The sequence below is a fragment of the Cyprinodon tularosa genome, unplaced genomic scaffold (assembly GCF_016077235.1).
Source record: "Cyprinodon tularosa strain WSP-4 unplaced genomic scaffold, ASM1607723v1 ctg691, whole genome shotgun sequence".
In the NCBI taxonomy this organism is placed as follows: Eukaryota; Metazoa; Chordata; class Actinopteri; order Cyprinodontiformes; family Cyprinodontidae; genus Cyprinodon; species Cyprinodon tularosa.
Window position 1 is genome coordinate 268,698 of NW_024039442.1, and position 18,129 is coordinate 286,826.

Genomic DNA, 18,129 nt, shown 5'->3' on the forward strand with positions numbered 1-18,129 from the left:
CTGCAGAACTTATGTCCGACGAAAGCCTAAATTATGCATAACGCATGGCAGCGTAATGCTCAGGAAATGATGCACAAGCCAGTGTCCTGGGGGGCTTTTTGGACCATATACCATTATACAGTAGCTGTAAGTTAGAAACACATTCAGTGGTCGTCTGAAACACATCAAATATACGTGCATATGTCGAAATGCTTTGGATATAAGTTCTTGATAAGTTACGGATAAGTTATGCACATCATACAGTAGCAACCATTCAAAATGGCCCTTCTCAGTCAAACGCCAGCCGAATGGCAGCCCACTTCCTTCAAACTCTCAGCAAAATCCCCTCCAACTCCCAGCCACTGAGTGAGCCCCTCTTGCATATTGTTTACTCTGACTCCACGCTTTTAGTGAATTACATAGTCTGACCAGGAGATGACGCCTTCCTTTAGTTCTCAATGTCCACAAATCATGACAGAAAGAATATTTAAGTACAAAAATTGATGTTTAAAAGGAATTTGTAGGGGACCAGCCAAGGAAATTGGGGAAATTTTGAATGACAAATACTGTAGGTTTTGGATAAGCTAGATATCATGACTTATGAGTAACTTAGACATAATGTATTTCAACAATCAAATAACTTACCTGTAACTTAGGGCCCACATATGAGCATACGCTGGCATTTGACGAGAAATTTTGATTGAGCATGCTCAAAATTTCTTGACCTACTTGCCGTATGTTGACTTGTTCCAGCGTGTTTCAGCATGCTTTAGCGTGTTTCGGCATGCTTCAGCGTGCTTCAGCTTGCTCATAACTTATACAAAACTTCCCATAACTTAATATACATCGGCATTCACTGACTAAATCGTCAAGTTGTAACGGCGCTATTAGGATTTAAAAATGTATAAATGAATGACATTTTGTAAAAGATAACTAAATTGTTAAAAACCATTCTTGTTTAATCAATGTTATTTCATGTTTTGCACTTCAAAAGTTCAAAAAGTAAACAATTGGCAATTTATATAGCACTTTTTTGGTCAAAGGTAATACTTAATGTGCTCTACATACACACACTCACATTCATGCACCTATATGCACCCAAAAGTTGGCAATTTAATTGAATTTTTCATTAAAAAAGACAACATTGGAATTTTAGGTAGGAAGCATATACCACCGACTATATATGTATATATATATATATATATATATATATATATATATATATATATATATATATATATATATATATATATATATATATATAGATAGATAGATAGATAGATAGATAGATAGATAGATAGATAGATAGATAGATAGATATCTATATATATATATAGATATAGATATATATAGATATATATAGATATATTTATATATTTGTATATTGAAATAAGTAACAATTTGTTTTTGGTGACATAAGACTTTAACATCTTTGTTGTAACAAACTGCATGCAACTAAAATTATCTGTGATACACTGTGTTAGAAGTGAAATTCACAAAAATTACTCCCACAACATAAGAAAATAAACAAAAATAAACTTGGCACTGCATTTAGCAACAGAGGGAGATGATGGTAAGAGTCCAAACCCGGCCCTCACACCGCAAGCCCTTGTTGATAAACTGTAGCTAAGAAAAACCGACATCATTAAGATTCACCAGTGCAAAGCGACACATGCAAACCTTCTCTAGCCCCCCAATGACTATCAAGCACTGTGTTTTCCAAGCACAGAGGTAATGAGACAAATACTTATTACTCAAGTAAAAATGGCATGAATATTAGCAGCGCATTAGTCATGAATTTAATGATGTTTCCAGTACAATACTGTATGTCACTGTTAGTCATATGCAAAACAAGGCTTTGTGGAGAGAAGGAAGAAAAACTTGAAATACAAAAGTGCATTATGTTATTAATAAGCAGAGATGGAGGAAAGAATGACAAAACCACTTTATAATGTGTCTAAAGAATCATATTTGTCTTTGCATAGTATGCGGATAATGCAGAGATAGACTTTGAGAAATATTGTGGACTTCATGAAATGAAATGATTTCTGTTAGGTGAAATACTAATGATTTGTTTGGGCAAAAATGGGACCATCAGTACTCACTAAAGGGGTGCAAGGGGTCCAATATTCAGGATTCAGCTCTGCTCGGGGACGGAGATCCAGATATTCAGGATTCAGTTCAGTTCGGGCACGAGTTAATGTTCCCTTCAAAGAAATTGAAAAACAAAAAAAAAGAAGGTTCCTGTTAGAATTGATTTTATTGTTATTATGGTTTTGTTTCTACTGACAAAAATGTGTGTAAAAACATATGATGACCAAAATCTACAATTAAAGATCCTACCATGTGTAAATAACAATGATGAATAAAGGCTTAATAAAGGTTAATTATTTCTATTAAACTTGATGCTTACCCTTTTGAAAAACTTGTTTCTAATTTTTTAATCCATATTTTGTTCATGGCAAATATATAGAATCCTTGTTTAAATACTTCACTGTGAATATTTCTTAGTTTTTTAGAGAGAATTTCAATTAAAGGAAAGAAAATGAGGTTAGAATGTGGTTTTCCATTCCTGAGGCCCTCTGTCCTAAGTGACAGGCCATTTGAATGGAGTGATTCTGCTGGGCCCCATGTGGTCTATGATATATACTGTAATTATCTGCTGATTCTCAAAATGGTTGTGTGTAATGAGGCTATGCTGCATGAAGCCCCAGGCATAAATCACTGTCTTTAACTGACTTCCAGATGACCAGCAACAACACCAAGCAGAGCCATGGAATGAGGAAGAAATGGGTTATCTGAAAAGCACTACTGTAAAATTGTGTCTCTTATCGGCAAACACCATATTGTCAGCCTAAAGTATTCTAGACATATAGTTTTTTTTTTCATAAGGGTATAAATTGGCTTACAATTTCTATGGCTTATTTTTTTTATGCTTATAGCTCTACTAACAGTCTAATTTAGCAATGCAAAACAGATGAAGACCTTGTAATGCATGTATTAGGGTCAGTATCTCTGAATCACATGAGTCTATCAGATGGTCTACTGCCATATAAGAATATATAGAAATATAAGAGAACACAAAAAAACTAATTACATAAAATACTGTATATGCCAAATGTGTAATCAATCCAGATGAAAGTGTGTATTCAGCTCGGCAAAGAACTCATGCTCTTCCTCAACACTGGAGTCCTCAGTCTTCTTTCGTTGTTTCTTTCTTTGCACAGGTAAACAGCACATTTCTTCTTCTACGCTTGCATTATCGGCAGAGCAGACGCTGAATGCACACTTTCATCTGGTTTGGTCTGCCACGGTTTCCGTAGACTCGTGAACGCGCTTTTAGGAAATCCTATACACTACTGTTTATGCTCTAAAAACATTCTAAATGACTTAGTTTCGAGTAAATTATGGACGCTACCCACTCAGGACACTTGGAATACATTGGACGATCAGTATGGAGGAATATTGACACGTTTATGTGGACCTTTCTGTCTCGGCATTATTTGAATGTCAGCAGACAGCAAGAAGCCTCCCAGATCTCCAGATGCATTTGAGATATCAAAAAAGTACTCCAGAGTGTTGTTCAGCATGGGGGTGAGTAGAAAATGAAGGCTAATCATGTTTTGGGTGTACTATTCCTTTAATAACCAAATAGTAACAAAGGTAACTTCCAAACCACTGTCCCAAGACTATTAGTTGGATTTGAAATATCCAGGATGAAATTTGCTCAAAAATTTTAACAAGAGATGTTTCCCTCTACAGTTACCCTTTACAATTCTTCCAATTATTGAAATACCAAGGAAATGGGTAAAATTCATCTGAGCAGCGCTCAGGCCCTCTATCCTATTAGGGGTTGACTTAATACATAATTTCACTTGTCTGTCACTTTAATTAATAGAAGTGCTGTTCTAAAAACTCCCCAAAATGTGATTATTTCTTACCATCTTGCCATTTATTACTAGTATGATAGGTGACAGAGAGAAGGAAGTGAGAGCTGGCAACATTATAATTGATCATTTTTCACTTCACATTGTCAGAGAGGCTGTGGTGAAATCCTTGGTTGCAGCTGACAGCATAACATGCTGTACTTGTCTACATTGACAACAAAAATAAACAGCATGAATAAAACTTTGGCATTAAAGGATGAGAACTTTATGTTGAAAAAGTAAAGTCTACCTAATTATTGTTGTTAATGATAGTCTAAAAATAATTTATTTCATTTCCATTTGGCGAATAGAATCTGATAATATAAAGTTTCTTTTTTCTAAATGGCCACCACTGGAAGTCTTCAAGTAATTCAGAGTGTTTTTAAAATTAGGCAATGAAATTAAAAAAGCTCAGCATCATTCTATCGTAACAGCTTGAGGTAAATGATCCCGTGTAATTGTGTCTGTAGAGCTCTGTCATACAACTAAATGATTCTGAAATCTTAGATGAACAACAGATTTATACCTGTTGTGTGTAAGACTGCTTTGCTGATCTACTACAATAAACTCAACTTCCTTTGAGTTAATGTTGCAATTATCATTGAGTTAATAGCACCGCATATTCTAAAAGAACGGTTCCTTCTCTTAGGTGTTTAACTGTCCTGACTTTTCAAAATTTGCTAAAATACCTTGGTGGGGTGTGTTTTGGCACTTAGTAAAAGGCTATTGGGTATAGGATGTTGCATGGGGTAGTTATTCTTTTCTAACAGATTATCTTTGTTTGCCATGATGGGAGTTCAAAGGTCAGGTGAACACCTCACACCTGTTCTTTTAGCTGCTCTTCTGCATTTATATTGGGCCCTGGGTCAGCTGCTAAGAAGCAGCACAGTTGCGTTTCATATAGGGAGAAGGGAGTAATAAAAACATCAAGTTTCAAAATATTCAGATTATAATTTTTGATTTCAGAAGCCATGATATGTAACAGACAGAGCTAATAATGTCACCAGTGATGCTATTATCTTTTCAGTATCAGAGAGTTGGCTTTATACCTGGATGCCAAATGTTCAACAATATAAAAGGTTTATTATGCATAGATTGCACTCTTTCCTGCACCCAGGGAGCGCTGTGTCGCTGGATGCTGAAAAAGCTTTCGAACATATAGAAAGGTCATATTTGCCTTTTTATCTCTCACAGTACAGTGTTGGCCCGAAAGTTCTGTAATGGGTTAAGGCTATTTACAAAGACCATATTTCTTCTGTCAAAACAATAAAATCTCAATACTTTTTCAGAAAGGATTTTCTCCTTTTCACTGTCCTTATTGTGCCATCACCTCTAATTACCTAATAACTTAGACAACCATATAATGTGCGTAAACTGTAAAATAATGAAAAAAAATATTCTAAATTGGGCAAAGAAAAAATTGGGTTGGCATCTTGTCCAGTATGGCAGAATGTGGCTATTACGGCAGAAGACAACCCCCTAAAAAATAAGCCATGGTAACAGCATAATTTATGATATATCCCTCATATCATTGAAAATAACATTTTGAGGCCCTTTAAAGATCTACTTAACAATTACAATTTTTAGGTCCAAACTCTTGTTTACAGTAAGCTCAAATAGCTTATCTATGCTCTAAACTTCCTAAATAATATTTTGATTACAAAACTAATATGGATGATACATTCAAAAAGTTTTGTGTGAATAAAGGGGCAGTGTTTAGAGGTACTGCATATAGAATGCTAATTTGTGTAGATAGTACCTAAAATAATCAAACACAATGTGGACAAGATCTAGCCTGACGTAGTCCTACTCAATTCTAGTCAGAATATGAGTCTGATGCTGCTCCATAGAGCTGTGATTATGGGGCGTGTTTCGAACGAACCAGGAAAAAAAATGCCTCTGCACTCAATTGGATAGACCTACAACCAATAAGAGCAACGGAGTGCGTGACGTATGTTAAGCGACGCATAGTTGTTGTCAACAAAAATCAAAGCGTGCAGTTGCACGCCTAGAATAAGAAGATGAGCCTTGATCGCGTTTCTCTGTTCCTCTTTTAAAATTAATTTGCTGTCGATATCTTCTAGAACAGACCTAATAGCAGAATCTACTCACCTAAACTCTCCAGCGGCAGCCATTGTTGTTGTCACCCAAGCGCGCATTGGTCACTTGGTTGATTACGTTACTGTTGGTCATCTGTCCATCATCGTATAAAGCCCGCCCTGACAATTTGATTGGATCGCCTGACACGGGGCGATAATACTCGCGCTACTATGGAGCAGAGCCAGACCGAACTTCCCGACCTCAAACTTTGTGGGCGGGACTAAGTTCGGACTGGCACCCAGGCTAGACAAGATCTGGGTCAAAAAAATATTTTTTTCAGATTGGAAGCTTACATGGAAGAACAATTTTCAAAATTGGTCTGACTTAAAATGATACAATTCAAAACACTACATAGAGCATTTCTCACTTTCCAGCCAACTGGAGTTACAGTATATATAAATACATCTGATCTTTGCTGGGGTGGCTGTGGAAAAAAGGTAACCTTGAATACATCTGATATGACATTGCCCCACTAGTTAAATATTTTTGGTTCTAAATTATCACAGTTGTTTGAAATTATTAAATGTCTTCTTAGTTCCTGCTCTGGCCATACTGTATGTTAGATTAGTTTCAGGAATGCACAATTACAAAAGAATAGGTCTGTATTTTTTTAAGTTGACAATCTTGTTTTCATAGTTCAAAAAAGGATCATTATGGTAACAAAAAAAGGAGTAATTTGACAATTCTATGCTTTGACGCAGAATAATGGTTATATAACTTTTCTAATTTGATAAGAATGGAACAATTTAGGATTGCCAAAACAATGCAGATGTACAGTTTGAGAAAATTTTATATATACCACATCTATTGAGGATAAACAGCACAGAACCTTTAAAGGTTCTATACTTACTTAGTAAAATAAAAATATTTTTTTTTGGTGAGGGAAACATATGTTAGTTTTCATCTTTCACTCTTTGGCATCAAATAGATAAAGGCATTTATGAGCTACGCTGTGGCAACTGGAAAGTGCCCTTTATTTAAAAGGAAGCCATTGCTCTCTCATAAAGCAACGTCAGAATGCAATCACATAAATACTGTGTATGTACTGTGTATGGTTCATTAATAAAATATTGTGTGTTTCTTCAGTGAGGAGACCTAAATAAAATTAACTTTAATGACTTGTCAATATAATAACAATAATACAGGCCAGAAAGTCTTCATGGACCTATAACGCCACTCAGCTGAACTTGTCTTGAAACTGTGGGCAAAGGAGATCACTATCATTCAGGGGATAAAACACACTTTAATTAGCTTTACCATTAGTCTCTCCCTGCCAAGGCTTCTCAGTCACAGCAGACCTTTAATTCTATTTAATTACCTTAGAGATACTACTGTATGCACTCTACTTTGACATCACAAGACAACATTCATTTCTCAACAAGTGTTGCATAGTTGTTTTTACTGCTAAGGGAAAACATGATGTTTATCTTGTGACCGGTTGCAAAACTCATAGGGGGTGGATGCTTTACAGATAAGAGATTGTTGATGACCTATTTCAAGCAAATCTTAAATCATTTCTTACTTGTTTGTCTACCAGATCATATTTTTAAAGATAAATAAAAAGGGTTTGATATAAATGTAGAAGACCCTAAACATATGAAAGCAAATGAGGTGATACATTATAGCTGTACCCACCCACTGCTGGCGTTACTTTCTTTGTCTAAACCCGTTTTGACTTAAGAGTCAGTCAGGGCTCTAGCAATGAAAATGAGCTCATAAAGTGGCCTTATGTGAAGAATTTTCCTCTGGACATCAAATGAGATCAACAAAGCACTATATTCTCTATTTTCTCTATGTAATTGTTACCTCATACAAAACAATCAGACTGCAAGGCTTTAGTCTTTTGTTTTTCTAGTTTCTTTTTAATTTGTGTGTACACTGGATCACTAGGAATTGAATAAAAAAAACTGTAGGACAAAATGTAAAATATAGGTTAAAGGGGTAAAGAAGCAGTGCAGAGAAGAATGGAATGGATACCTGGATTTATTTGACAATTACAAAATATAAATTTGAACAGGAGATGGCTACAGAGTTGTTTATATTAAGCTGTTAAGATGGCTAGGAGAGAAAATCTGTGATAATTATTCTTTGATTTGCAAAGCTCTGCAGCGATTGGCCATTCCTTTGGTCGCGGCATTAAACTTTATATTTATGGGTTCCCATATTAAGCCCATTTTCACACTTCCCATTCCACACGGTTAGTATTGACATTCCATTTAAAGTTGCCAGCAACAAGGAGGGCATTTTATGACAGAAATGTAATGGTAATGAACGCAGCAAGCACTGCGGTAAAAAATATAACCCAATTACAAAGACATTTTCACATAGTCACAAAGTTAAGAAGATAGGCATGATGCACCTCTGCTTTCTGTTGAATGAAAAAAATGGAATGAAATTTATCAAATTGTTTCACCTCTAGAGAATTTCTGCTGCTTTGAAATATAAGAAGTATAAATGCTCACCAACCTTAAATGTGTGTACTTAAAAAAAATAATATTAGCATAAGACTTTATATGTTAATCACACAGGTTTAAACATGCCCCTGTTATATTGCAAATCCCTAGAGAAGTCTGTTTAAAATTGGAGAAAATAATAAATGTTATACCATAGATTGTTAATATGACCGATCAGTGAAAGTGCTTTGTGGACAAATAGAAAACAAATTAGGTTAAAGTCTTGTGACAAGATAAATAAAACCTTGATCAATTAAGTGGTTGAAGAGGACAACAGTCCAGCACTACACTGAAAGACTCCCGCTGTTGCTGTTTAATTCTTGAGCCAAAGAGAAGCATTGATTCTCTGTGGCACCATGTCCCTATCGTTACAGTCGATGCTGAGGCCAGCCCAAACCATTCTCAACAGCCGCTAATGGCTTAAAGGAATTCAGCAATACTCATGGCAAATTGTAATAAGCAGATTTTATGACTTGCAGCATGTGGGCTGGAAAAGACAGAAAGTGGCAGGTCATCTGGAGAACACACTGAATGCATTTACAAAACATTTCTCTCCTTTCACTTAAAATAATCCCATTTTACAATGTTTTTTTTTAAACTAAGGTGTTAGTGGTGTAAGCTTATATGATTAAATAAATTGCTTTATCAATGTTAATAATATGATTAAATCAGTATCACAACTGTGTAGCAAGGCTGTTTCACTAACTAAAAAACTCATCCAACTTTGGAAAGAAAAAGTTTTTATCTTATTTATTTTTCCGTTTTTTGTATATGTCTCCTCAGCCCTTTATCTGTTCCGTAAGCACACCTTTTATCTCTCAGATGTAGGTTCAGCTCACTAGGGTTCTGTCTTTGGTTTTGGCCTTAAACAGTGTTTTTCGGTGAGCACTCCCAGAGGAGCTGTGCTCACAAAGAAAAGAAAGTTGTTGCAGAACAGCACTTTACTTTGAGATCAGATGGATTTCTTGTGGTCACTATGTTTTGTACTTCTCTGACCTTGATTTTTCTTTCTTCTTTTTTTTGCAGACAAGAGCTTTTGCAAATCCTTCCGAAAAGATTGGTGCAAACTAGTTTAAATGGTGTGTCAGCTACAGCTATGTTTTTAACATACATTTCATCATTCTTTTATAAGGGGGATGAATGAACACAGTGTTTCCAGGTCTAATTCAGAATTTAATTTATTTAGGGTATTTGCATTTGTTTTTTACTCACTGGAATTCAATACAAATATAAAAGGCTCTTGAATCTCATATTTTGACGGATGATGCCTTACAACACAATAAAGACATGATTTTAGCACTGGCTTCAGATAGTATGAATATGTTTTTTAAATTACAATCTTATTAAGTTTGAAATTGTTGACAACCATTCAGTGATTACGGCAGACAAGCAATCTATTTAAATGTAAATACTAAACAGAATTATGAATTCTTTTCAAAGTAAAAAAGAAAGGAAAAGCCCTTTTATACAGACCTGTATCCATTACACAGTCAACATTCTCCCCTTTTCCTTCTGTGAAGTATTTCTCTGTCTGAATGCCTAGTTTTTGCTGTTTACACTAAAGGAAACAGATAGCTGAAAGTTGGCTGCTTGATTTGCACCACAAATACAGAAAAACGTTTTCATATAAATCAATTAGGCTTTCTCCCTTTAGGCTAACACACGGAAGTCCTAACTCAAGACCCCATAACCCCAGCTAATTTAATTTAAGAAGCACAGGATACTTGTTAAAATATAAGGTTGTCTAAATCTGATTTCTCTGTATAGGGTCAAATAAGACAGTGACTGCATTCTATTCAGAAAGACTTCCACTGTATACAAAGACTTATATTATTCTGTGACCTCTATTCTCTGGGTGTGTGACACTGCTGCCTTCATGGTAGGGATTTTTGTGTATTTTTTTAAACATACAGGCTCAGCAACCTACAAGCAGGACATAGTGTACGGATGAGACAAACAGAAACTTCTCTTTTTCTTTGCCAACTATTGGACATTTTTAGCAATCCAAGCAAGAGTGCAGGTCTCCAAGTATGGCATATCCCGGTGAAAGTAAGGAGAGCACTATCTTTGTGAGCTTCCAACAGCTTAAGTCTCGTCTTTGCACGAAACCGATGGACATAAAACTCTTTTTGTGATCCTAGTTATTTTAGACCATCTGCTAGAAGATCAAAACTACTGCTCCTAAATAAATGTGTAAAAGAACATTAAAACAAAGCAGGAACTGTATAAATTTAAATAAACAGCAGCTTTTTGATTGCATCTCAAAAGTCCTACATTTTGGAGAGACTCTTTTTAAAGCCTGGGTAGCACTTCTACACACATTTAGCTGGGAAATATATATTTTTCCCCAGGGCTTTAATATCAGTGCTTGTGGTTCCTCCAAAAAGACAATACTGGATAACATTCCCCAGGATGCCTGAGCAATATCTCCTACTGGGCTTTTTGTCAGAAACATGGCAGTGACTGAAAAAGTTGAATTTACAATTTTCATTTTAAAACCTTTAAAAATGTCCAAAAAAATATGTTTTAAGAGAGACATTTGACTACCTATACATGCTGTGGGTCCTGAGGACCAAGTTTAAAAACCACTATGCTATAGGCTTAGGCTGCTAAAGTACATAAGGGACCACTAACACCCCTAACTTTATGTTCTATCTGCTTTTTATCATCATTGTAGCTTAATCTTGACTGGTGTCCAGTTTGGCGGTGACGCATTTCTGAATGGGAGGCATTGGCTTGGCTACGGCATCAACAACTTCACTTATAGATGATAGAGTTGGGACTATTTCCAGTGCTTAGTCCTGTTTTGTCTCTTAGAGCAGCACATTCAAACTCCCAACTCATCAAATGCTGACATTCGATCAATGCTCATACTTACGTGGTGAAAGAAATGACAAGCTGCTGACATTGTACTACATTTGTACTACATTTTGTTGCTTTTTACTTGTGACAGTGTAATGACAATAAAGTTGAATTCTATTCTGATCTATTCTACTGCATGGAATGCACATGACCAACAAGATGTATTACTTTATTTTAGACCACAGAATTATTGTTGGTAGTTTCAGGAATTTATGGCAACATGTACAGTATACTAGCGTTTATTTAGGTTTAGGGGTGAGGGTAAGGGATGTGATAATGTTAGCTTTTTACTTTGAAGTTCATGAATAATTTTTGGATGTTCCTGCCACAACCTGCCATGCAGCCCGTTTGTCAAGAAATAACGAGAGGGGTACCCCCATCGTGTCAGTATCTGACGAGCAGAGGGCTTGACCGTGCTTCAATATTTAATGAGTTGGGAGTGAGTATGCATTGCCTAGAGATATGTATCAATGGGCTATGTCTAGTCACAGCATTTAATGTGACTGTCTGCACTCTTTCATCCCATTTTATATAAAAACTGGATCATATGGCTCATCGTCTTAACTGTTTCCTTCTAAAAACTAACTATGGAGTTAATTTAATATTACCTTTTCTAATTTAGAAATTATTTAAAGGTCTAGTGGAGGATGTTCTTTGTCCGGGTGTATCACCAAAATAAGTAGTCCTTCTAATTGTCAATCATTCTGGTGACAGTTTATGTAAGGCCGTCCTATGTGCTGGTCCCCATTTTCACTTACTGGTTGTGAGTCTGACATAGTGGAAAAATTGCAAATTGTCTTTTGGAAAGTAAGCTTGTATGAGCGACAACTTTTAAACAAAGTGTTTGAAAGGAGAAAGTACAGGGTTGTGCTTGTGCATTTTTTTTATGGAGAGGGTGGTTCTTTCTAAGTGATTTTATGTCTTTTTTGAATGTCTACATTTGTGTACTTAAAACTAGTCAGCCTCGACAGGAGACCGCTCACACTAAGTGTGGTTCTGCAGATTTCTTCCTTTGAAAAGAGATTTTCCTTTCCACTGTTGCTGCATGCATGCTTGGTGCCAGGGATTGTTGTAGACATAATGCAAGCATATAGCTACTTACCACAAGCTTATCCAGGAGGATAAGCTTTCTAAGATTACTACTGTAATCTTAAAAATTCAGTAACACAATGCAATTAGCCGGGTTTCCTTTGATTGAAAAATCATAACCTATTAAATGTATAAAGCAAGTGAGATGTCTATGCAGTTCCTTGAGATGACATGTAAATTTAAATTAATTATAAGACATGTCAGAAAAAATAATGCATTTGAATGAAATTACATGTAGCATTTTTTCTATTTATTACATAATAGCTATTAGTTTTCACAAATTAATTGACCTGTAGTCGATTTCTATATAAAGACTACATAGAAATATAACTATCTAAATGAATCAATTAAACAGATGCACTATCATAAACCAACTTCACAAAAAGAGAGCAAACATAATATTTTTGGGGTTTTTTATTGATGTGAATTAACACTACATTATAAGAATACTCTTCCACTTTTCTTAATATCTTTAAGGCACCTGCTGTGTTTGGGGGGATAATAGTTGAAAGCAGTTCACTGAATGTTTCCACCGTAGTTGAGATCATGGCCTTTGGGAGCTTATGGGTTCGGAAATTGCTAACATTTATCATCAACAGACTGGTGCAAACAGGGTCCAATATTGTTTCATAAAATATTAAAGGAAACTTAAAATCAGTTGTTAGGGTGTAAGACAATAAATAAATAAATACACTGAAATTTCCCATTGTATTTTCTATTTTTTATTTTTTGCTGTTGTTTTTTTATTTGCAGGATGGTTATACATTAAATATCTTTCGAAATAAATGGTTATGTTGCCTAAAAAAGAGAGTAAAGCTACAATCTGTATGCAGTATTTCAAAAACACCAGAGTGGATCTTCTGTAGATTCATAAAAGGATACCGTCTAAGTATCTTTTTTTTATGTTGTTTTGGAAAGTAAAAGGTCCTTTACAGTCCTGTACTGAAAGGATATTTTTAAACTGCTTAAAATAACAGTGGTATAATATTCCACTGGTGACCTCTTGAAGGTTTCGGTTCACTTTCAAACACAAAACATTATTAGATTTTTTTTTTTTTTTTGTCTGCAGCTACACAAAGAGATACATTTACCTGTGCAAATAATGAAGTTTTGCCTCCTTGTAACAACTTAGAATTATTCTTTGCATAGATGTAAATAATTTTAGCTGAATTATTAATTAAATGTTTTGTCTTTAGTGGATTAACTGTATGTTGTGTGGTGGTTTGTTAGAACATCCTGATATCACAGACTGGGAAAAAGACTTTAGAAACTGTACAATGCTTTATTTTTAAACTAGTACAAGTACATAAGTAACAAATAAATTTAAAGTTGTATTAATTTTCATATGCTATGACTTCACATGAGTTTTCATTTATTTATCGTAGTGTTGAGTTCCTTTTTTTAATTTAAACTAATCAAGGATAAATATATTTCTTGAATAAATAATGTAGCATCTACAACCAGCTGATTATAAAATTACAGATTTTCTGTATAATTCTCTAAACATAATGATTAAACACATACACATGTATCAATTCTAAACTTTTCATAAACAGAAGATAAAACATGTCATGTGGTTAAACATGGTTATTGCACAGGGGATAAATGACTTCTTACATATAATATATCCTGTTGCCCTACATATCTATAATAAAAAATCTTTTTTCAAGTAATGTCAATTTATTTAACTTGGTTATCACACCTATAAGAAAAAGCTAAAAAAAAGTTGTTTTTTTTCCCGTTTTTTTTTTTCTAATGACTTCCCCACAAAACAGTTCCTCTTTTAAGGTTCTTGTCTGCCATCTGTACATATAATCTTTTTATTACATAATGTGGCAGTAAAAATAGGGATGAAAAAATGTTGCTGTTGAAAGCATTTTTTTATATTCTGTGGCTTCTCTTTTCATATACTAGTAGTCACAGCTGGTTGCCAAGTGAGAAGCGTAAGCCCTCATTGTTCAGACAAAAGTCAAACCATCAGACATTGATAGTCAATTAAAATTTCATCAGTTGGTTACAAAAAAAAGTCATGAATATTTTTCTGTCAGCAAGCAGAATTCTTTATTAGACTATTTCTGTTTAAATAAAAAAGTAAGACAGCTGACAGAGTGAAAATGCACACTTGTTTGTTAGCACTTCATAATAAACAAGTACTTTAAGTTGAACAGATGAGACATAAACTTGCTATATTTTAAAGTATTCCATTCCAACAATGAAAGTAGGAATTGAGGGGCACAGAAGTCAAAAAAATGTACTGAAAATTGTCATCTAAGTGACACCTTTTTTTTTATATGTTACTTAAAATGAATTTGTCAGTCCATATCCATCAAAAGAAAATTACATTTAATACATTTTCCAAATAGTATTAAGAAAACAATTTAAACCTTAACAAATTTTTAGTCGGGAACTTGTTTATCGTTTGTAGATATTCGCTATTAAGTTTATTGAGTTTGTTTATTAAATCAACTCTTCTTTGTAAATAAAATCAGATTAGATTTTACTGAATGACATTTCTATGTGGGAAAAGGTACCTAGCTTTTTCTAAGTAAATGTTACTCCAAATGTTTTTCAATGCTCTTAAAGATGCATCCCAATGGAACTTTAAACATGTTGAGACTTTTTGATCATTATTGCTAGCATTATACAGTAAAAGGCTTTATTTGATATGCATCCCTATTTTTTCAAAGGTGAGTGCATGAGTTAGAGGAGATCTGATGGATAGCAGGGCAAAACTGTTTCATTTCACACCCACCAATCAACTCGGTGAGCCAATATTTATGAGTCAGCATGTCTGGTATTGTTTTCACCTTATGAGTGCGTAAAAGTGTGTGTGTATGAGTGTTATTCTATCATTTCGAGCAGAAGCACAGTTTAACAAAAACATGCCAACATTTTTAGACAGCATGCTTGCTGCTATGCATTCAGCTGTTATTCTATATTGTTTATTATCAATTCCTCCAGTCTCTACAATGTGTCTATATCAAAGTGAGAGATTTTATATTTTTAGTTTGACCTTTGATAAAAGCAAAAAAACAATAATGCGCCTTGTGTTTTTCCCTTGTCTCATGATTCTGTTTTCCCCTTATTGGTGGGTCATGCCCCTATCACACTATTTTTTCTTGCTATCTTGTGTTTATGTGCAATATAAATACATCCAATGCACAGCTTAATAAAAACAACATTTCAGTTTAATGTTCTGCTGCATTTGATTATGTTATATATATATTATTTTATCATCACCTAAGTCGGGCTGTAACTGTGTTTTAAGGACATTTTTAAAATGTTTCCACACAAGCTATCATAACACTAAGGCTGCTTTTTTTTAATGCAATGATGTAGTTGTTACTTCTGCACAAATTGCACATGAGCTACAATTTCTTTTCAGCAATCACCCATTTCTAATTTTACTTTATCTAATTCTAGGTATTTATGCAGATGCTCTGTATGCACTAATGAAGATTAGACTCTGCTAAAGACACTAGATGGTCCGAATGACTTGGATCATAGAATGTGTGCAGAGTGTTGGGCATTTTTTATTACATAATATATAGAAAGATTGAATTAAAACAAGATTGTCAACACATAAATATAGTTTCCTATTATTTTTCAACAGAAGACTCAGAATGTTGCACTCTCATCCAAATACATCCCTTAAAACCAACAGAAAGTTACTTTTTGAAATGCACAGTGATGTTTTAGAATAGCCTAGTCTGAGGCCAGGGGCCTAATGTATAAATAACACAGAAAACCTGCAGCATGATCTTTCACATACAACTCAGGTTCTTTAAAAAGAGAACTTCATGTAAAAGTGTACTTCAATCCATACAAACTTTTGACCTTTCATACGAATTTACAGCAGCAAAGCAAACTTTTCAAAAGATTGCAAAAAGTTAAAAAAGTACTATAACTGATCAAAGAAAATGAAACGTGACTCTGTTCAGTTACTTTATGCCAATTAAGCATTGAACTGGATATTTTTCCATGAGTTTAAACTTTAGAAAATGAGTTAGATTTAGCCTCATAACTCACATATAAAATGATGGAAATTGCCTTAGTCGGATGTAAACTGTAAATATTCATCTGTTTAGATCATTTATTAACACAGCGAAGCATAAGATCCAAGATAAAATTATTAATCAGGTTGACAATAAAAAGCTGCATATAAGAATCCGTAAATGTCCACGTATGGCCGCCATTGCTGGAAGATATGAACAGTAGAAGAATGCTGAGTGTGTGTGAGTTTAAAGATCCTAGTGAGCTGCTGATACATGTTGATGCAAGGTTTATTAGGTTTTGATTGAGTGATCACAGAAGTTAAACCAGTTAAAAATGTATGTTTCAGCTTATATATGTTTGTTTTTTTTGTTTTTTTTTTTACATTGTTTTCATAATTTATGCATGATTTATTTGCCTTTTGTTTTGGTGGAATTGTACAGCATAACATTATAGATTGGAAGTCTATAACCAAAAAAAATGACATGACAAGATGAGCAACACTTGGCAGCATGTATCTCTAGAGGTTAATCATCTTGTGTCAATATTAGATATGTTAAGTAATGGTGAATTGTCTTTTGCGTTTATAAAATGTAAAGAGCTGTTGAAAGATGATGAATTTAACATTCATTTGAAAAACTGAAACTGTTCAGTTATATAGACTTAAAAAAACTAAAAATAAAGTGTATTTCTTTCACATCACTTGATATTGAAATAAAAGGACCCCACCACTTTCAGCTAAACAGCATCAACTCAAAATATACTACTGTTGTAGTAAAGACTTTAAACATTGTTTATTTTGAACAATGGAAGTAATGTGACATGCAAAGTACTACTTACATTTCATATAAGGCATTTTTTTTTTTGTCTTAAAGCGTCTTTAAACTATAAAATGTTCAAATTAAAGAGATGTTTTTATGCATTACAGATACGCATCTCGTTACACATTCTCCCAGGTTGAAATGTCAAAAATACCTAATTTAACATAATTAAAACATTTTCTTTTATCAAAGGAGCGTCTGCCAGCTTCATGCACTGAACTCTCTTCCCATGAATATGTAAATCAACGTTGAACCTGAAAGAATCCGCAGAAAGCTCCGGGCCAAAACCAGCTGATGATAAAACACTAAGATATGAGAAATAACATTACAGACGATTCAAATGAGTCAACAGTACGACCACCTAAGATAATCCACAATTAATAACACAAAGGCATCAGATGCTATCTTCTCTGGTCAATCCCTAATGACAGGGAATTAGATGAAGTCAAGTGTGTCAACAACATTAATGGTCCAGATTATCTCCCTACGCTGATGTAGCTCAGGGAAAAGCTCAACTCTGCTAGCTCAGTGGTTCCTGTCAGCGTCACCTTGTTTTACAGCTTTAGAAGAGAGCTTGGAGTTTTTTAAGGGACTGGAACTGTTCAGAGAAAAACAAAACTGATTTAATGGGTCAGCAGTATTATAGATTGAGCTGAGTATTTTTAAGAATCGGGTGACAGGCTCACAATCAGGTTATTTTTTAGGAAGGAAGTCAAAGCTCTAGTTTGATAATGTTATCTGGGTTTATTTGTGTAATACATTTTTTTTTTAACCAAAGTTCAGATTTCAATTATGCCTTTAAGTTTGATAAAACCTTAAGCTCAATTTATATCTTCAGATTGAAAGCTCAGAATGACTGAACAGGGAAAACAGCTTGATGTTTAACGGAGGTTCACTTGATATTGC

General features: G+C 34.4%; 1 protein-coding gene across 6 annotated transcripts in view; it reads right to left on the reverse strand.

The window, feature by feature from the left end:
* The window catches only part of LOC119771874 (protocadherin-9), a 235,323-nt gene that overhangs the window by 167,361 nt on the left and 49,833 nt on the right, over positions 1–18,129 (reverse strand). For 4 of the 6 annotated variants that reach the window (XM_038268072.1, XM_038268071.1, XM_038268076.1 and 1 more), the window contains one exon: positions 2,085–2,186. The exons of the other annotated variants lie outside the window; for them this stretch is intronic. In XM_038268072.1, the coding sequence (XP_038124000.1) occupies positions 2,085–2,186 (102 nt within the window). The remainder of the gene's footprint in view (positions 1–2,084; positions 2,187–18,129) is intronic. 6 annotated transcript variants of the gene reach the window in all.